Genomic DNA, 21,248 nt, shown 5'->3' on the forward strand with positions numbered 1-21,248 from the left:
CACAGTTTTCATCTCTTTTGGTCACGATCACTATCAGCATACAAGTATGTGGTAGTTTCTATCCAAAATAGAAATGACGATAGAATACTACCCCTGACTCCAAGTTAAGAACCACCAGCTACTCTTCAAATTACTGATTCCCCTTTCACTCTTAGATTCTTCATCCTTTCTAAACCTACTCCAGGGACGCCTGGGTGGCTCAGTTGGTTAAGCAGCTACCTTCAGCTCAGGTCATGCTTCTGGGATTGAGTCCTACATCGGGCTCCCTGCTCAGCAGAGAGCCTCCTTCTCTTTCTCCCGCTGCCTGCTGCTCTGCTTACTTGTGCTATCTCTCTGCCAAATAAATAAATAAAATCTTAAAAAAAAATCAACCTACTCCAGTCAGCTTCCCTGCCCCTAACCCCCTCATCCACCTAAGCTGCCTGCACCCTAGTCACCAAAATCCATTGTACTGAATCCATTGATTCATTATCAGTCTTAACTTGACCTGTCAGCACCATGTAATGTAGGCCATTACTGCTTCCTCCTTGGTAACTTCTCTCTCTCGGCATTCAGGATGCCATCTTTTCTGAGTGTTCTTCCTACCTTACTGGCCGCTCCTTTTAGTTCAACTTCACTGGTTTCTCCTGAGTGTCAGGTGTCCCAGGGCTCATCCTTGTCCTCTCTTTCTTTGTCTGCACTTACTTCATTGGTGAGCTCACTCAAACTCTTGCCTTTAAATACCAACTCTATGTCAGTGTCTAAATTTATATCTCCGTGACAGACCTCTCTTGGGAACTTCAGGCTTGTGCATTCAATAGCTTATGTGATATCTCTTCTAGCACCTTCACAGGTATCTCAAAACTCAACCAGCCCAATTTGTACTTCTGATATGTTGGAGTCATTCTTGAATCCGCCTTATTTCTCTCACCTCACAAATGATCATAGAATCACAACAGTCCTCCAGTTTCTGCTTTCAAACTATTTCCAGAAATCCAACACTTCCCACCTTCTCTATTCCTACCACCCTTGTGTGAGCCAGCATCATTTTCCACTGGGATTGCTGCCTCAAAGCTGGTCTTCTTTCTTCTGCTCTTACCCACTCCTGGTGAGCCAGGGGAGTCTTTCAAAGCATAACTGATGTCCAAAGTCTACAATGGCTCCCATTTCATTTCAGAGTCCTCTGAAAGGCCTTCCATCGTTAGGCCCCTGTACTTTTCTGTCCTCACGGCCTGTAGTTTTCCCCCTCCCTTTCACTTCCCACACGGACCTTGCAGTTCCCAGAACACTCTGTTATGCTCCTGCCTGAGAGCCTTTGCACTGTGGGTTCTCTCTGCTTGCCTAGCCCTTCCTCCAGTTATTTGCATGCATGGTTAACTCTCACCTCTTTCAGATCTTTGCTCAGTTAACATGGTTTCAGTAAGGCCTCCTCTGTGCATTCCCTTCCCCCCGCCCCGCCACACACACTCACAATCTCCTTCCTTTATCTACTTTCCTTTTGCCATGCAATTTATTATCTCTGGACATACTCTAGAATTTACTTATTAATTTGTTAATTTTTGTTTTCTTTCTTCCTCAGCTAAAATATAAATTTCAAAGGGAAATTTATATTTTATCCTCATCTTTTTTTTCCCACTGATGTACTGCAAGCACCTAAACAGTGTTCAGCCCACAGTAGTCATTAAACATTTGCTGCTTACTTCTCAATGAATTAGGTCTTTGGCCTTTCTGCCTTTCAAAGGCTGAGGCTGAAAAGTGATATTTTTGGACTTCAAAGGCCAATGATGAAGTTCAGTGCATCCCTCCCCAGTGCATACATGTCCCTTCCAGTCCCACTGACATATCTCTTGGGGTGAGAGGACTTATTTATCTTAACTTGGATTTGCTTTCTTTTTCTTTTTCCAAGGCCTAAATCACCTTCTTGGGACTTTCTATTTTCTATCTACGGTTGAAATTGTCCTCATTCATTCCCAGAAATTCCTCCATGTTCTTAATTTATTTGCTCAAGAATCTTCGGCAACTTGGCATCATGACTAGTTTTGTCATGTAACCTGGAGCAAAAGAGCTGGAGTGAGTGGGTGGGGAGGGCTGGTGCAAGTGTCTATCTTTAAGGAGGAAGGTGAAAAAGAGCTGATTGTACCATGGTCCAGGGGCCCAAGGACCTGCTCTATCACAGAAGCCACATTTTGCATCTTGTTCTCATGACTTTAAGAAAGATTTCATCAAATGTTTTTCTAAAATTCAGATACATAACTCAGATACATAACTCTTAAAGCATTAGCACAGTGCACGAAAAAATAAGACACAATTGATCTATAAACCTGTTTGTTACCTATTAAAAAAGACAATAAGGTTAGTTTGGTATGATTATTTTTCTTGAGAGCCTCCACTGTAATGATTCTGAATGACTATAGCTTTTATTCCCCTCTGGAGTTCTTTGTATACTATGTGGGATAGGTGACTTCTCAAAGAAAGAGCTGAGCTCTCTGGGTCTGTTGGAGCTCTAACTTAAAGTCGTGGGCTGAGGATGATAACAGGACTTCATTTAAAAAAAAAAAAAAAAAAAGTTTTGTATGTTTTCTAAACCAATGACGCCAGAAAGGTAGCCTGTGAATAGTGATTCCTGAACATCAGGGATTTGTTTTCATCTCACACACTTTGCCAGAGCACAGTTTTTACATCTCTACCAGGCCTGCTCATTTAACTGTAGCTTCTGTTCCCAGGATTTGAGTATGTCATTGTCTACTTTGGGTTAAATTCATTACATATTTTGGAAAGGAGTATTTTGAAGGAGTATCTTGCTAATATTTTAAAAACCAAAAGTCTCAACTCCTCAGCAAAACATCTCTCAGACTAGTGCTATCTTTGTAACACTCTCTGTGGTATCATTAAAGCCAGATAAAGTGAAATTGTTCCTAAATTGTGGGTAGCTGTATCTATGGTTCTGAGCTTCCCAGAAAGTTAAGGGCTAATGACTTTTTTTTTTTTTTAAAGATTTTATTTATTTGATGGAGATCACAAGTAGACAGAGAGGCAGGTAGAGAGAGAGAGGAAGGGAAGCAGGCTCCCCGCTGAGCGGAGAGCCCAATGCGGGGCTCTATCCCAGGACCCTGAGATCATGACCTGAGCGGAAGGCAGAGGCTTTAATCCACTGAGCCACCCAGGCGCCCCTAATGACTTTTTTTTTAAAGATTTTATTTATTAATTTGATAGGCAGAGATCTCAAGTAGACAGACAGAGAGAGAGAGAGGAGGAAGCAGGCTCCCCGCTGAGCAGAGAGCCTGATGTGGGGCTCTATCCCAGGACCCTGAGATCATGACCTGAGCCAGAGGCAGAGGCTTCAACCCACTGAGCCACCCAGGCGCCCCCTAATGACTTTTTTTTTTAAAGACCTTAGTTATTTTTATTTTTTTTCATAAATAAAAATGAGGGGTACAGGGATGGCCCAAGAATTTCAGAGGTTTTATAGCTCATATTATCAGGTTTTTACTAATATCTGAAGAAAATATGGAGATGCTGATATTGATTATTTTTTTAATAAATGTTTTATTTTTTAATTAACATATAGTGTATTATTAGCCCCATGGTATTGATTATTAACTTCAGGATACCCTGATGTGTGATTGATTGTACTACTTCCCAGCAATATCACAAGGAGAGAAGGGTGAATGTTGGGTATGTGCCAGGTCTCCAAAGGTAAAAAGGGGGCTAACCTTTGACACTTTCTCCGTATCTCATGGGCTAGCGTTTCTCTCAGTTATAGCAGAATATTTTCACCATAGTCCTAATAACTATCATGTCTTTAAAAAAATGGAGAAAAGTACTGATTTTATAAAGTGTGAAAGGAGAGCTACTTCTCTAAGTGTCTCCAAGAATGTTTCTGGCCCTGCTATCTTTACCCCTACCCCTACCCTTGTTTGGTTGTTCTTTCCTCTCCTTGGTTTAACTTTCTCTCTAGTAAATATTTGCCTAATGCTTGTAAAAGGATCCTTCACACCAAACTCTGCAACTTGAACTTGTTCTGAGAAGTAAAATATCATTTTGTCCCTATCAGCTTTACAAGTTCAAAACTATGTACATGTGTAGGAAATGGTTTTGAAACATGGAACAGGGACACTTAGGTGGTCAGTCCGTTAGAGGGCTGCCTGGCTGCCTTCAGCTGGGGTTGTAATCCCAGGGTCCTGGGATCTAGTCCCGCATTGGGCTCCTTGCTCTGCAGGGAGCCTGCTTCTCCCTCTGCCTGCTGCTCCCCCTGCTTGTGCGTGCTTTCTCTCTGACAAATGAATTTAAAACAAATCTTTGAAACACACCACAGGGGATATTTTCTAGAACCTCGGGTTCTCTGAAATAACATTAGCCTTCCTAGAAAATGTTTCAGATTTTCTTTCAGTAAAATCTGAATTTTGTTCTTGGGATGAATTGGGTGTGTGATTGTTAGAAAGCATAAATTTGTCCAAATATTACACAATATCCTTTGTGACATAATTCTGTACCCACAGGAATTGTATTTGTCCTTTCATAAAATGTGAGGATTTTAGCTGGACTTTTTAAAGATGAAAAACCGAAATTACTGGGAGTCAGGACCAGAACAAGACTTGTGGAAACTAAAGGCAAAAAATATTTTGGTGTTCGTTCCTCTTCACCTCACCACACCCCACGGTGTTCAAACGTGAACCACACTGTCCTAAAACATGTCTAAAGGAAATTTCACAATGTTCTGACTTTTCATATGGTAGTTCACTACTTCAAAATGTTTTTCTTCCAAATCCGAACTGTTCTAAAACATTGTGTCGGCTTTGCAGGCACCGCCTTCAATACATGCTTGCTAATGTAGAGCGCTGGTGGGTGTGCTCTACGATCCGCAAGGACTGGGCAACAGGAGCCCAGTATCTTTGCACCTGTTTGCATACCACGTGAAGGAACATAGAAACAACCAGCGCCTCCCTGAGACTAGGGGGAGGTGACGGAGGAGACCCGGAAAGCCTCCCGGGAACCTTCTTGGAGCTGGAAACTGCTTGGGGAGGCAGTGCGCCCCGCCTCCGTCAGGCTCCGCCCCTGCCTACGCTTAACTTGAAGCGCGGGGGGCGGGGCCCAAGGGCTCAGCCAATGAGCGCCTGTGGGCCAGGGGCGGGGGGACGCGGTCCGGTCGCCCGGGCGACCAGAGTGCGGCCCCGCCCCCCCACCGGCCCCGAGCCTCCCGCGCGCGGCTGAGCTCTGGCTACAGTGCTAGCTGAGGTCTCTGCGCGCCGCGGGAACGCGCGATGGGCAAGTGGAGCATCGGGCGAAAGCCGGGCCGCGCACTCGGACTCCTGCTGCTGGTGATCGTGGGTTTCCTGGTGCTCCGCAGGTGAGAGAGCCCCGCCCGACACCTGCCGGACTCCGGACATCTCAGCCTTCCACACCCACAGTTTTCGCTTCCCTTCTCACCTGAGGGAGGCAGCCCCAGGTGTCCGCGTCCCGCGAATCGCGAGACCCCACTGGAAAGGCGTATTCGGCCTCTTTTTTGCTGGGTCTGGCGTTCCTCTCCATCACTAGGCACTCTGCTCTTACCTCGAGATCCAGGCTTCCCGGGTGACACCAGGCGTTGTGCTCTTAGTCCCCAGGCTTCTGTGCCCTAGAACTTCCCCCACTTTCTCGAAGCTTGTGATGCCCGGGCTCTGCTTTTCTCGTGGATACCCCCAGCTCTCTGGGAAGAGCAGCAGAGCTAGCCTTCAGGACTCTGTCAGATGTCCCCCGATCACTGCTCTTTCTCTAGTCCTCCTTGGGGAGCCCACTTCTGCTGTTCTCCCGGGTCCCCACATTTCCTGCCAAGCCTGCTGGGATTCTTCTCTATTCATCAGAAGCCCGAGCTCCAAGGCTCACAGATGTGGTTGATATCGCCTGCCCAGACAGTCATGAGATTGCTGTCCCACGGGTCCTTCAAGGTCCTCAATTCTGGGTTTATTAGCCCCACTTTAAGACTGATATGTCTTCTCTCTCCACTTTCCCACGTACGTCAGTCATCAGCTCACTCCTTCCCAAACCCCTTTTACAAACTGTTATTTGTGGCAAGTGGTTGTGTTAATGGCAAAAGGACTTACCCACAGCCAGTGGGTGCCGTGGCCCAGAACTTTCATAAACTGTATCTATTTATAGGATTCTACTGTCCTGACCATGTTTTTCAGGTCGATGGTTGGCACTTTTCATATTCAAAACCTCCAGTGTTTCTGGGAAGGCAGACCAGGAGTATCAAATGCTTTGGCACTGCAAGTTAACTTTGAAGCAGGTGATGGGGCAGACACACCACCCCTTCAGCTTTATCTTTTGTTTCTGCTAAACCCCTTTGTTAGTTTCTCTAAATTTCCTCTGGAAAATAGGGAAGTTTTTGATGGAGATGAATATCTGAATGTTTTTGCTGGCACAGAACACATTCAGTGACTCTACTTCCATCTTTTTCAGACTTACGTGTCTTTGTTTTACCTCTTCTTGGCTTTGGAATTGATGAGGGTGTCATAATATTGTTTGAGAGAAAGAAATGGTGCTCTTCTCACTCGGGGGTCCAGAAAACTGAAAGAGGCATTTTGTTTCCTGAGTTGTTCCCAAGACTTTTTTCCATCTTGTCAGTGATCTCTAATCCATTCCTCTTTGAAGACTGCTCCTGGCTCTTGTAGGATGTTCAGCATTTCTCCTGATGCAAGGCTGATGCAAAGCCCAGGAGGATTACTTAATACAGCAGGGTATCAAGAAGTCCACATCCCAGAGAGAAAGGCCAGAATTGCACACGTAGCATGTGGTTTGTCCATTGTTGGAGGTCAAGGATATGGCAGTCTATGCAGGGGCATTGAGGGGCAGCTCTGAAGGGCTTGAGTTGGGCCAGGTAGTACATCCTAATATTCCACAGGAAAAGGTATAAGAAGGAAGCTGGGTGTTTGCTGGTGTCTGGCAGGAAAGAAGATGAGGTGTCAGGGAACTGACTGGCTGTGAAGCCTGAGCTTCTCATAACTGAGTTAACCATGTCCCTGCCTGGGTTAGAGTGGCCGTAACAGGAGTCACTCCGGGTTTATGGAGGTGCCTGGGAACAGCTATAACTCAAGCCTGAGGAAATAGTTTGAGATACTTAGTAAATCGTTATTCCTGATATCTCTCATTTCTCAGCAGGTAAGATAGAGGCCAGAGAAGCTCTGACCCCTATTCAAGGCCATCTCTTAGGGTCCTTCAGAATATGTGTCTTTTGGGCATCTTTTAAATTTTATCACCTTCATGGTATTGGGCTTTTTGCCTAATTCCTCCTGTTTGCCATGGGCTGGAAACCAAGGATTATCTCTGGAGGGCAGAGAAGAACTCACTCTTTGTTGCTTCCTCTTCTTGCCTTGCTCTAGTTTTGACCATCATTAACTGAAAGGGAAGTGAGGACCCTTCCCAACCTTTGCTGGAAATGTGGATATGGCCAGGGGAATATAGGTCACATGGGAATTTGCTACTCAGCGGCAGGTTTGTGGAGCTGAGCTGCCAGGATCAGCCTTTTCCTGTACCTCAGAAGGCAGGTATTTGGTTGGGGGAGGGCCTTTTGGTTTTTTTTCCCATGAACTTTACCTTGGGCTGGTTCACGGTCAATCAAAGCTGTTTGATTATATCGTATCTGAGAAATAGGAAGACCAAGATGACTTTTGAGGATGATTTCAACCTTTGCTATTTTTTAGCTTGAACAGTGGTCTGAAATTACCTTTATTGCAGTATAATTGTCATGCAATAAGCTGTTCATGTTTAGCTTATACAGTTTGATAAGTTTTGGTGTATATATCCATTTGTGACAATACCACCATAATTAAGAGAGTGAAAATATCTATCAGCCCTAGAAATTTACTTTTGCCCCTATGCATCTCTCTCACCAGCCCTTCTCTGCTCCCCAACTCCTAAGCACACTGATCTGTTGCTTTCACCATATATTATAAGTTTGCATTTTCTAGAGTTTTATAGAAATGTAATCCTAAAGTATGTACTCTGTTTTGATTTGGCTTCTTTTACTCCGTATATTATTTGGAGATCTTTGATGCATATCAGTGGGAACCATGTCTAATCCGGTTGCCTTTCCTTGTCTTTCCTCCTCCCACTCCATGGACGCAAGAATGCCTGCTTGATATGATCAAGGCATGGTTGTGATTCTTTTACTTAATATAAATGCATCACTGAGCAATATTTCAATTAACTTTGCATCTCTTATACCTGATATTTTAGCTGGCAAAAGTCAGGAGAGGAAAGTGGCAAGGTAGGCACCCTGCATCATGCCTTCTCAAAGGTAAGTTCATCTGTTTGCCCAGCTCTACCTCACTCAGTGCTCCTATACTGGCATTATTTGAATTCGAGACCCCACACTCTTCCTGAAGGAAAAAAGAGGAGAGCCTATAAACATCTTCTCTCTAGAGAAGGTGGATAGCTTAGCAACATGACCTGGTCACCTTTGATCCAAATCATGGCCAGTCCTGCCTTCCAAGATGTGTGGGCAAATTGTGTCTCTCTTCCTGCGCTTCAGTGAGGTCACTGATTTTATGAGCTTTACCTGTTCTAGGACTCTACCCTGCTTGAGGCCTGAGTCATATTCCCTGGAATGTTCAAACCCTTTGAACACTGTTCCTTTCATCTTCTAGTAGTGAAGTTTTCAGCATCTGGGAAGTGTCTTTCAGCAGGTAGTCATTTTTCTGACAGAACTGGAGAAACATGGCTACCTGGGCAGTGGCTTAGTCAGAGAAAGAGAGAGGTAAGATGTCTGAGCCACCCTGTGCTGGGAAGATAGAGTTGGCATTGGGATTCTTTCCACTGCCATACTAGCCAACCGAAGGGGACCAGAGTGTCTTAGAGCAAGAGCATGGACATTATTGCTGTATTTCTGATTAAAGGGACTGGGATACCCAGGAGATTCAGGGCAAAAGCTACACAGCCTTGGCAGCAGAAGTATCAGAAGGTTGGCCAAAGAGTTATCTGTACCTTGGGTCAAGGAAGTAGCAAGGGAAATAAAAGCACTTAATCTTTGATGTAATGACTGAGTTCCATTGTATCACCTGGAATGCTCTTCTAATAAAGATTCAGGAGATGCTGGAGTTTAGAGAGGTCTTTTCAGAGCATTTTGCACCTGAAACAGACTCTGGAGGCCAGCCCCCCTCTTCCTCGTTCCTCCCTCATCATCCAGCACAGTTCTGCTGCTGCTTCCTCCCCACTAAGTTTTATTTCTTGCTTAAATCTATTGCTCTGGATATTAAAGGTCATGTTGAAAAAGAGTTCCTGTTGTGTGAGACTTCTCCTGGGAAAGAAGGGCAGGGGTATTTTTAGAGGCTAATGGTAATGAAACAAATAACTCTTCACTGGGGTCTACTAAGTAGAGACCCTTAGTTGATGGGATTCACTGCTTTCATACTCCCACAGATAGATAGTGGCATTTTTGCTTTCAAGAACATGCTGTGTTTTCCTGCAAAGTTTATTTTGTGAGTAGGTAATCTATGTAAAGGATTAAATATTCAAATAATATAAGGAGAAAAATAACCCCCCACTCCTGGCCCTTAGGCACCCTTCTCCACCCCACCAGAGGTGATTACTAATAATGGCTTCTCTCAGGGGTATTCTGTGCATATATAAGAAGGCAGCTATATTTATTACCCCATTGTCCATTAGGGATATAATTTATTCAAACAGTTCCTTATTGATGGGCATCGATTGTTCGCAATCTTTTAGCTACTGCAAAGTTGCAATGTATGTTAACTACACTGGAATTGAAACAAAATAACGTAAAGTAAAAACAACAAAAAAAACCCCCAAAGTTGCAATGAATATCTGTTGGGTATATTTCTGTTCCTAGAATTGCTGACCATATGAGATATTCACTTTAAATCCTGACAGACGTTTAAAATAAGTAAGTAAAAATAAGTTAAAATAAGTAAAGTAGCACATTCTATTTTTGTGGATCAATGTGAGGGAGATTCTCAGCTCTGTCATCTGAAGGGGAGATACTGTTTAATCTGCATGTATATGGGTTCTTTGTATCTTTAAGAACTAGTCCATCTCTTCTGTATCTATGTACATAAGTATCATGTGGTGGATTTAAAAAAAATATTGAACATATTTATGTTTCCCCTGTTTCATGAAATAATTTTATTCTGATACCACAAGCATCTCAAGAGCAGAGTCTTGCTATTAGTAGAGTCCTTTGGGTTATCTAGCAGAATTTTCACCCCTTTCTAGGTTGAGATACAATCCTTTTTTTATTGATGATGCCACAATGGAAATTTTTCCCCAAATGAAAAATTTCTGTCACATAACATCAGGATACTTTTTATTACTAAAATGTGGTTGATTACTATTATTAATACGTGGTTGGGCAGTTTTGTTGCTTCACCCATGCGTCTCAAGGTTTTGGTCTAATTAGTGTTTATTCACATATAAACTTCCTACAGTATTTAAATGGTCCAGAGCATGTCCCTGGATCATGTAGGCAGCCACTTGGCCTGACTTGCTGGAGCCTGGGTGCTATGCCATTTCCTGGCTTACCAAGAAGCCTTTTCAGAGGGAAGGACAGAGGTATGAAGGTTGCAGTAGTGCCATTGACCTGCAAAATGCTGCAAAATGACCTCACATCTCTGCAAAACGAGTATACTAGCTTTTGGTATGGAAGGTTCAAGCCCTTTGGAAATATTTCATGCTGTCCTAGCAAAGCAGGAGCCTAAAGCATTGGGCCCCAAGCCAAGGATCACAATTAGGAAGCTGGATCAGCTACAAGGACAGAGTTCTGTTTTGCTGGAGCTGAAGTTTTTGGGGTTCCAGGATTGATCCAAGAGCCATTATTCTGGATTAGAGGCATTAAGAGTACTGGCCTGGGCCAAAGAAGGGTCTGCTCCTTCCTTAGGCCCTCAAGTTCCCCACTGAGGGAGGAGTGTACAGCTTATAGACTATTAAGGCTGAAACATCCCCAAGGGGGCAGTTGAAGGGAATGGAATACCAAAGAAAATGGGACCTCATGGGAACCTGTAACCATATCAGAATCTTGGACTGATGACTAGAAAATTTATATTTTAGATCCAAGTGAGGAGATTTCTATGTATGATGATATCTTTTGGGCAATTTAACATAACTGCCATCTAAATAATAGTCTCTGGCATGACCACCTAGATGAATGAAAATGTTAGTGTTTTTTGATCAGTATCTTTAATATGATGCATTGGACTCAGATGAAGGTGAACCTCTGCATAGGGCGGCCCTAATAAGATCACAGTGCACCTGGAAATTGGATTTGTAAGTTATCTCTCAATTATACGCTATGTATAGTGACAAAAGAACCAATCTTTAGGATCAATGAAGACTTATGCTCTGTAAATTGAAGAACTATATCTGTAGATTCCTACCTCATGTACGAGCTTGTCCATATCCATGGCCAGTTTGAAATTGCATGGGCATTGCCTGGTCTCTGCTGGAGGCCAGTATGCCTCAGTTAATGATGGTGTCTCTACCACATCTGTTTGAGTGGATACTGGCTTGTCTGAATCTGGTCACATTGTGTGCATGATAGAAAGCTGAAGGAGATGGCTGTGACTCCAAGTGAAGCCTCCCAATCCTATGATGGCCCTTGTTACTAAGCAGTATTTGAAGGTACAGGTGACACAGAGATGCCTTCTGGCATGGCAAGGGCCATTTCAGACCCACCTTGATGAGCGCACTCTGTTCAAGGAGATCATTCAAGTAGGTGACTGATCTGGCTCTTCTCCCACCCCACCTGAAAGACTGTCTCTGAGAGCTGAGAATCAGTTCGGGGGCCCATTTCACATGAAAGAAGTTGTAAGCTTGTCACCAGCTTATCTGCCTTTTTCCATTCAAGCAGATTAACCCAGCACTTTTGATCATGTCAGGTGCCATCCGGCCTGTGTGGAGCCTGCAATGTGTCCTTTGTCATCATGACCCACGAAAGGGATAAAGCATAAGAAGGATTGGTCCCTCTACCCCCAACAACCTCCTAGTCACTGCCTAATGTCAATGCCTCACCATAGGGAACTCAGGCCCCAGGTCCTCTGCCTAGTTTCTGCTGTAACCTGTTAAGTTTATAGCTTGCACAACCTTTATCACCTGCCAAAAGGGATGGTAGCAATCAGAATGTGGAGGTCTTGTTACATGGTGTGAGGCCTTGTCAGAAATTGTGACACATGTGGCTTCTTCTAGGAAGAAGTTTATTCTCAGACTGAAAATTTACTTAGCCTACAATGAAGCAAAGATATAAAGGCAACAAAATTTCCAGGAAAAAGTAATATATGCTTCAGCTAGAAAGAAGGCAGATGCCCTGGTTTCATCAAAAAAAGTTTCAACAAGGAGCGCCTTGGCTGGCTCAGTTGGTGGATTATGTGACTCTTGATCTCTGGGTTTTGAGTTCGAGCCTCATATTGGGCAGAGATTACTTAAAAACAAAACAAAACAAAACAAAACAAAACAAAAACAAAACTTCCCATAATCTAAATAAATAAATAAAAGCTTTCTAATAAAAAGCTTTCTACAATCCAAAGAAAAAAAGTTTCAACATGAATTACTTGCTCACTGGGAAAAGCAACAGAAATAAGGGTTTCTTAAAGATTTGATTACCTCCTTGGTAACAGGCCTAATTTAGAAGGAAAGTCTCTCTGACCTGATGTAACTAAACAGTTTCCATTTTCTTTATTTTGTTATTACTGAGTTAGTAACTCGGGAAGCATGGGGGTTATTATTAATTTATGATCTCTAGTACTAATGACTGTTATCAGTATTAATAACTATTTGCATGGTGCTTTCTCGTTTATGAAGTTCTAATGTGTATTATCTCATTTCCTCACAGTGAATTCCTTGGAGAAACCCCACATTTATCATCCTCATTTTCTCAATGAATTTATCCTTTTCATTAATATATTAAAAACTCATTTAGTAACCTACCAGAAGATTTTCAGAAAGGAAACAGTTGAATTCTCCAGAATTTTGTATTTGATATGAGCTAGCTTTAGTTGTTTGCAGTGTTAGCTTCATGCCTCTTAAGAAGCACTGAGAGGAAATATTTTTTTAAAAAAATCTAGAAAATGATAGCACATAAAGACAGTAGCAAATAGAAGCTCTATCCAGGAAGGGATGATAAATACATATATCAAGGACAAGATAAGGATTAGTGCTTCTTAAACTTTACCTTGGGGTCTGGTTGAAATGGAGATTCTGATTCAGGTGTCAATTAAGGCCTGAGTTTCTGCATTTGTAGCAAATTCCAGATGAAGATACTCTGCAGGTGCAGACCACATCTGGAGACAACACCCCCCTGCCCAAAGGAGATTTCCTAATGATTAGCTAGGGGACAGATTAGGGAGAGTGTGTTACTAACAGAGATTATGTTGGAACAAGGGGTCACAGAGAGCACTTCCAGCCCTGTATATACCTCTGCACTGAGTGGGTAGGGAAAGGGAGGCTCTCACAGCATTTGGGAGACACCTTAAAATTAAGGTCAGTGATATGAGCTTGGTGAGTTGCAGACTGTTCCTTTGAAGCTCTGCCAGTGAATAAGGAGTGCTGCCCAGTGGAGCGATTGCTAAGTTGTATTTTCACAGTCTTTAAAGATAATGAAATTTTGTGTGTGCATGTGTGTATTTTCACCACTTGGACTGTCAGTATACTCCCCGAGTTTAAGAAGAGAATCTGTCCATCAGTTCTTCCTCATTCTAGCCTGGGGCCAGCCTGGAGGGTGAGGCGCCTGAGGGGATGCCTGGGGGTGTCAGGAGGGGAGAGTACATAAAGCCTAGTGAGTACATGAGGCAAGAAGGCAGAGTGTGTGCTTTGGAGCAGATGTGATGAAAACTAAGGGACACCAAACTCTTCTGTGCGTGTGGTATGAGAAACCTCAGACACAGCCAGAACACCAGGAGCTTGTGGCCAAAGGAAAGGGGGGTGGAGGGGTGGAGGGGTTGGGAAGAGCCAGAGCAAGGAGGTGGCTAGGAGGTCCAGACTGTGGTCATAGGGGACCTGAAGCCTCATTTAAGTATCCTAGGCCTCATCCTTTAGGGTAGGGTTGGCAAAGTTTCCTGTAAATGTGTTCAGCTTTGCAGACTGTACAATGTTTTTATCATAGCAACGTCACTGTGGCCCAAAGTAGCCAGTCAGTACTGGAAAGAGTGGGCATGGTGGGGTGTCAGTAAAACTATTTATGGACATTGTGGAATGTGAAGTTGATATAATTTTTTGTGTCCCCAAATCTTGTTTTTTTAGTTTCTTTCAAACCACTTAAAAATGTGAAAGACATTCGTAGCTTGCTGGCTGCACAAAGACAGGAGGCAGGGTGGCTTTGGCCCACACCTGGGGTTTGCTGACACTGGTCGGGGGGCTGGGTTGGTTTGACAGGGTCCTGGTGGATAAAACTTTTCGTTGTAACATTTTAGAAATTGTAATATGATGGGACAAAATCTTCCATATAAAATGTGATTAGACAATAAATTAAATGGTTAAGAATGGAAAGATTGGGATTATTCCACATTAAGGACATAAAAGAACCTCACTGAGGCTATTCTCTAATATGCAAAGCATGCAAAAATAAACTTACTTCAAATGGTGACAAACTCTGTTATAACACATTACAGAGTATTCCATTTATATCTGACCTTCACAGCAGTTAGGACAGGCATTCACCCCGTTTCACAGAGGAAGAAACTCATTCCCACACGGCTCGTGTCACTGACCTAAGGAGGCCATGCTACAAGGGTAGGGCCAGGATTCGTGTCCAGATCCTCCTCTTACAGATATTGTTCTTGTTTTTGTTTCCCCATATAGGTGGTCCCTTGGAAAAACTGTATTATTATTATTATTATTATTATTATTATTATTTAAGTAGGTGCCATGCCCAGTGTGGAGCCCAACATGGGGCTTGAGCTCATGACCTGAGATCTTGATCTCAGGGCCTAATGGACTGAACCACTCAGGTGCCCCTAGAACTGTTTCTGAAATATCCTTTCTAAGTCACTTGGAAAAGTGGAACTTTTCTCTTTAGAGAAAATAGTAACGAGGTCCCCAGGTTATACACAAATGACGTTTGAACTGGAGTATAACACAACTGCAGTCCTGTGGAGCAATAGGAGTTCTGGGTCCTGGGGGCTGTGGGAAGTAGAAAGGAGGGGGTGAAATTAATTTTCTTTGCCCATGAGTGGCTGTCGACAAAATTTCCAAGTAGTCAGTGAAATCTATAGCACTTCCTGTTCTCCCATCTCTGGCCACTGGGGCCCCTCATTTGCCCTAAGCCCTCCTGTAAAACCCTCCAGGGGCTCAGCCTCATAGGGTCTGTGGAGGAGCTTGTAAATACCACCAATCCCTGGGCTCCACGTCCACCATCATTAATTGGTCAGGGGTGGGGCCTGCACATTCCTTAGTTTTTTTTTCTTTTTTAAAGTTTCTTTTCAGCATAACAGAATTCATTGTTTATGCACCACACCCAGTGCTCCATGCAATATGTGCCCTCCATAATTCCCACCACCAGGCTCACCCCACCTCCCACCCTCCGCCCCTTCAAAACCCTCAGATTGTTTTTCAGAGTTCATAGTCTCTCGTGGTTCATCTCCCCTTCCAATTTCCCTCAACTCCCTTCTCCTCTCCATCTCCCTATGTCCTCCATGCTATTTGTTATGCTCCACAAATAAATGAAACCATATGATAATTGAGTCTCTCTCCTTGACTTATTTCACTCAGCATAATCTCTTCTAGTCCCATCCATGTTGCTGCAAAAGTTGGGTATTCATCCTTTCTGATGGAGGCATAATACTCCGTAGTGTATATGGACCACATCTTCCTTATCCATTTGTCTGATGAAGGGCATCTTGGTTCTTTCCACAGTTTGGTGACTGCAATTGCACTACTGGGTATTTACCCCAAAGATACAGATGTAATGAAAAGAAGGGCCATCTGTACCCCAATGTTTATAGCATTCCTTAGTTTTAAGCTTCCCAGGTGATTCAGATATGGGGCCAGCTGAGAAAACAGCTGTGGCTAAACCCGAACCTCCCTTCTTGTCCTACTGGCTGACCTCAGTCAAGTGCTAGGAAGGGTGCTGATGAAGCGATTTCACACCGTTTTGGTCTCACACGTCCTGCATCCATTTGGTTACTAAGCCTGTTAAACCCAATGGGTCAATATGTTTGTTCTCTCAGCTCTGATCACAACTGCCCAAAGACAGACTGTTGTTTCTGGTCTCAAGTAGTACTTCTCACTCTCTCTGTGCTGCAGCATCATTTTCCTTTTCTTCTTTAAAAGTCTTTTTCCCCCCAATGTTACTTTATCGAATACATTGAAAACAGGTACTAGAAAAAGGAAATGAAAAGATTCACAAAGTATGTGCCCCAGTCTTTTATGATGAGCTTCAACAGACACAAAATGACATTGCTCTAAAAGTATGTTTGTTTGTTTGTTTGTTTGTTTGCTTCTTTCTTTCTTTTAAAAGACTTTATTTATTTGAGAGAGAATGAGAGAGGGGGAAAGAGAGAGAGGACATGGAGAGGGGAGGGCCAGAGAGAGAAGCAGACTCCCCACTGAGAAGGTAGCTGGATGCATGAGGGACTCAATCCTGGGATTCCTGGATCATGACCTGAGCTGAAGGCAGTTGCTTAACCACCTGAGCCACCCAGGCGCCCCAGTATCTCAGTTTCTGTACCGGTCACAGACTAGTAGCTGGCGGTTGGGACTGGTGTGTGCTAGGCCAGGCCCGTGTTGCCGAGGGGCCCCAGGCTATCCACATGCTCACACAGCCTCCTCACCTGTCTGCTTGCTAGTCCTTGAGTAGATATGCTCTCACTTTTTAATGCTTTTGCCCCTAGTTCCTTCTGCTTTCTCATATTGTCTGCCTTCAAACTTGTGATAGTGTCATCTTGGACAAAGCTTTCTCTGGCTGTACCTGGATAATTTAGATAATTTCTGCTCTCTCATATTGTCTGCCTTCCAACCTGGGACAGTGTCATCTTCTTGGCAAAGCTTTCTCTGACTCTACCTGGATAATTTAGATAATTTCTTCATTTGACAATTACATATGTGTGTGTGTGTGTATATGTATATTTATTTCAGCTACTGTCCTCTGCCCTTGCTAAGCCAGACTACCTAATTTGTAGAGCCCGGTACACAATGAAAATGTAGGGCCTTTGTCTAAAAAACATTGAGAATTTCAGGATGGAGATAGTGTCTGAAACCATGTATACAGTGTGTGCTCTGATACATTTATATATTGTAATGTGATTGCCACTCTAACAATATTTATCACGTGTCATATTTATAGTATAATATGGTCTATATTCACTATACTGTACATTAGATCTCTATGGCTTATTTAACTACTTTTTGCAAGAGAGCCTTCTAAGCATGGGGACCTGGAGGATTCCATGGGTCATATGCCCCAGAGGCCAGCCTTGGGCTTATCTCTGTGCTTGCCTTACAACAGCACTCTTACACTGACTTGTAATTATCTGAGTGTGCACTGAGGTGTAGAAAGACTGTATGTGTCAGAATGCCGTATAGGACCATGAGGTCTGTGGCTTGGAGAAGCTTTGTTAGGATGGGGGCCAGCTTCCTGAGGAGCACGCACACCTGCACTGTATTTTCACTAAATGCCATTAACATTTTTTCCCCCCATCAATTGCAGGGCTCTGGCTGTTTTGCAGTGTAGCGTATGCAAGTTTATGTTCAGAGCTGAAGCACTTGGCATTGTAGGCAGAGGAGAAGCTGGCTGGCATGTAAGGAAAGGACGTAGGAAAAGGACAGAGCTGTGGCAGAGATGGAGAGTGGAAGGGATGGCTCATCCCATGATCACACTGGGAGAGTCATCTATGGATGTGCAACATGCATGTGCCCTGTGCCCCCATGACCTGCACTGCTGGTCCCCAGAGAGACCAGAGCTCTGTGAAGGAGCTGCCCCTTTGAAGGACACAGAAAATTGTTGAATCCAGAATCAAGATGGAAACTCTCAGCCTAATTTTTGTTCATGCATTTCTGTTTTTTCTAAGAGATGACAGTCTCCAGTCAGTGATTATCAATATTGATTGAGTGGAGCAATTTGGGCCTTAAACAGAGCATGTCTCTCAGTGGCACAGTTGTAGCCAGTGTTACAAAATGAATATAGAAAGACAGGTGGGCAGCAGTTTAGGGAGCTTTTTTAAAGCAGAAGAGCCCTGCGGGGGCAATACGCCCTCTAGTGTCAGGAATTGTATGAAAAGTGGGTGTAGAAAAGGCAGATGGGGAAATTTGCTTTCCTCTCAGATTCACGCTGCGCTTTCCTGTCCTCAAACTCCTCAATTTCTGGTCTCCCCCAGCATCTCTTGCTGGGTTTCTTCCATGGCCTTAAGAGACTGGGGATAAGAGAGGGAGGGAATTCTAATCATGAGAATTAGTTTGAGGGGACTCCCCTCGGTCAAGACCTGATTTTTTAGGGACTAACACTTTCCAACAGCCCTCCCAGATGGGGCTCTCTGTTGTGCTGGATTATCTCTTGAATTTAATCTTTAGATAATAATTAAGACTTGGAAAGTTGGTCAATGAACAGATGCTGTTTCTAACCTCCTTCTAGGTATTTACACCTCAAGCCGGGCAGCTGTGACCGTGGGGTGGCTCAGAGGTACCATTTGAAGTAGCTGCTGCTTTGATGTTAAGTCGAATGGCCTGGAAGAGCTGGCCATTGTAGGAACCTGCGTGCCACACTTGTCCTGGGTACCCTGTACTCCCCTGCGAATACCCTTTCAATGCTGTGTGCCCCCACCACGTCCTCTCTCCTGTTAGCACATAGTTTCCTCGTTGAACTTTGTGTTTGTCTTGTTCCTGACAATGGCCTCAGCTTGCTCTTCCCTTGCAGTGGGGTGCAGATGAGTGTACTAAAGAAAGACTCCTTCTAACGTTTGACTAAATCAGAGGGTAGGGAGCCTTTTCTGAAGGCCTCGGAAGCAGGACCTCTTAGAAAAAAGGAGGGCCTGTGGAGGAGGAGAAAAAGCCTCTCTCCTAAGACTCTGTACCCCTGCTCATTGTTGAGAAGGAGCCAAGTCTCAGCTGCCTTTTCTCTTTGCAGGTCGGATTGGTATAATCTGATCCCTGCATGGCTAAAACACCGGCAGTCAGGGCTTCAGGCCAATGGCCAATACTTCATGCTGGAAGACTCCACTTTCTGGATCTTTGGGGGCTCCATGCACTATTTCCGGGTGCCCAAGGAATACTGGAGGGACCGCTTGCTGAAGATGAAAGCCTGTGGCTTGAATACCCTCACCACGTGAGTGTTGCCCCACCCCACCACCAAGCATGGGCATCTGTGGCATCTGTGTCTTGGGCTTCTTTAAGGCAGCCCAGACTGTGGGTCTCCATCTGGCAGGATCAGCCCTGCCAGATCCTGAATGTGAGCTGTCCCTGAAGAGAATCTTTGGGCTGAATTTTGTGAGGAAAAATATAGGAGGAGCCCAGTCCTCTGCACAGGACTGCCAGGTATGACAACTGCCTTCCCTCACCTGCACTGCGCTCCCCGTTTGTGTGGATGAGAAGACAGGCTGGATGTATAAGCTTTAGAGGAATAGAAAGAGCAATGACATACAAAGGTATACAGTGAAGGAGGTGAGTGTAGGTGTAGGAGGTGATTAAATTATCGAATATATATACGTCTATATCTATATACATTGATATAGCTATATCTAGCTACCTAGATAGATAGATATAGATATATTTAGATATATTAGATATATTTAGATATAGATATTTAGCTACCTAGGTAGCTAGATAGATAGATATAGATATATTTAGATATATTAGATATATTTAGATATAGATATTTAGCTACCTAGGTAGCTAGATAGATAGATATAGATATATTTAAACAAGCACACCACCCCTCAGTTTATTCAGCAAATGAGTAAGATCTTTTTCAAAATAGCTTCCTTGGGAAAGCATGTTCAGGCAGAAATATGTGATTATAGATTTTCTTGAACAGTTTATGAGGTAGCTTTGTAGACAATTTCTAAAAAGAATTACAGGAATGTTCTGGGCCATCACAACATAGCTGAAACAAATGTATATAATTTTCTAGAAAGATTACTTAAAAGGATCCATTTATTTGCATATGTAAATTCTGGTCCTATGGGTACATTCACACATCACAGGACTCCTCAATCTTGTGGGAATATGGCAAGCTAAGCATTCTATGTTATTAAAGCTAGGTAATCTGTATTTTCTCAAACACAGAACTCCTGAGTCTGAATTGGAAGCAAGCAAACCTCCTCTCCCTATACCTGAGCACATTCTTTGCAGCTGAACAGGGTTCCATTGGAAGCTGGGGTGGGTGGGGGTCCAGGAGAGGACCAGCTGTTACTGGTTACTGATGTGTGTTACTGTCATACATCACCCCATATCTCTGCCTCTTGAGTTGGGCCCTTTAAAGAACTTATTTTATTGTCTTATCTTTTAAAGAGAATACAAGGAAAGAATTCTTTGGAATTTTGGTTGCATCAGTAAAAATAGGACTGACCACTGAGGTTTCCTCTTATTTTACTTTTAACTCTTTCTCTTAATAAATTACTTTTTTTTCCTCTGATGAAGGAAAAATGAGAGAGGTGCAGAGGGAGGAGGAAGTAGGGGAGTGGAGTGCGTGCTCACGCTGACCGGTGGTCCCATCTTAGGCTTTACCGAAATCTTACTGGCCTTCTCTCGCTTCTCCTAAGGAGATGACATATTAGCCCCCACACCCCATCCAGGGACTGGCCCTGGATTCTCTAAGGTCCCTAGATCTCGTCACTTAGTTCTTGGTTACAATCCTGACACCATTACAACAATGTACCTAATATATCCTCAGACATTTTAAGGATAAAGGAGGTAATCTAGACGACAAACTAGAATAAATGAAAAGCTCAATCCTGTAATTATTTTCTATTACAGCTATGTTCCATGGAACCTCCATGAACCAGAAAGAGGCAAATTTGACTTCTCTGGGAACCTGGACCTGGAGTAAGTGCTGTTGCTGCTTCTGTGGCCTGGCCTGGGGTTGGAAGGCAGAGAGGTGACCCCTTGGGGTTGATTAGGAACCATGGGACCATCTCGGTTCTGCTTTGAGAACCAGAGAAAGGCGGGTCAGGAGCCTTATTCTCAGGACCACATGCTGTCTCGCGGCGAACCTGTTACTCCTGGGGGTCTGGGTCTGCCTACTCTGAGTCCAAACCTCTTCACTATAGCCCATCAGTGCCTAAACCCCAGTGTCTGTCCTGCCTTGCAGTGTGGTCCAACCACCTGGGCTGGGACAGGGGTTGCCCCTCTCTGGTAGC

At 43.8% G+C, this 21,248-nt stretch overlaps 1 protein-coding gene across 2 annotated transcripts in view; it reads left to right on the forward strand.

Moving 5' to 3' along the window:
• Nucleotides 1-5,167: 5,167 nt before the first annotated feature.
• LOC116598881 (beta-galactosidase-1-like protein 2) overlaps nt 5,168-21,248 on the forward strand; it is a 48,606-nt gene continuing 32,525 nt past the window's right edge. For both annotated transcript variants that reach the window (XM_032358281.1, XM_032358282.1), the window contains exons 1-3: nt 5,168-5,326; nt 19,019-19,216; nt 20,866-20,934. In XM_032358281.1, coding sequence (XP_032214172.1) covers nt 5,241-5,326; nt 19,019-19,216; nt 20,866-20,934 — 353 coding nt within the window. In that variant the 5' untranslated portion in view covers nt 5,168-5,240. The remainder of the gene's footprint in view (nt 5,327-19,018; nt 19,217-20,865; nt 20,935-21,248) is intronic.

The sequence above is a fragment of the Mustela erminea genome, chromosome 9 (assembly GCF_009829155.1).
Source record: "Mustela erminea isolate mMusErm1 chromosome 9, mMusErm1.Pri, whole genome shotgun sequence".
In the NCBI taxonomy this organism is placed as follows: domain Eukaryota; kingdom Metazoa; phylum Chordata; class Mammalia; order Carnivora; family Mustelidae; genus Mustela; species Mustela erminea.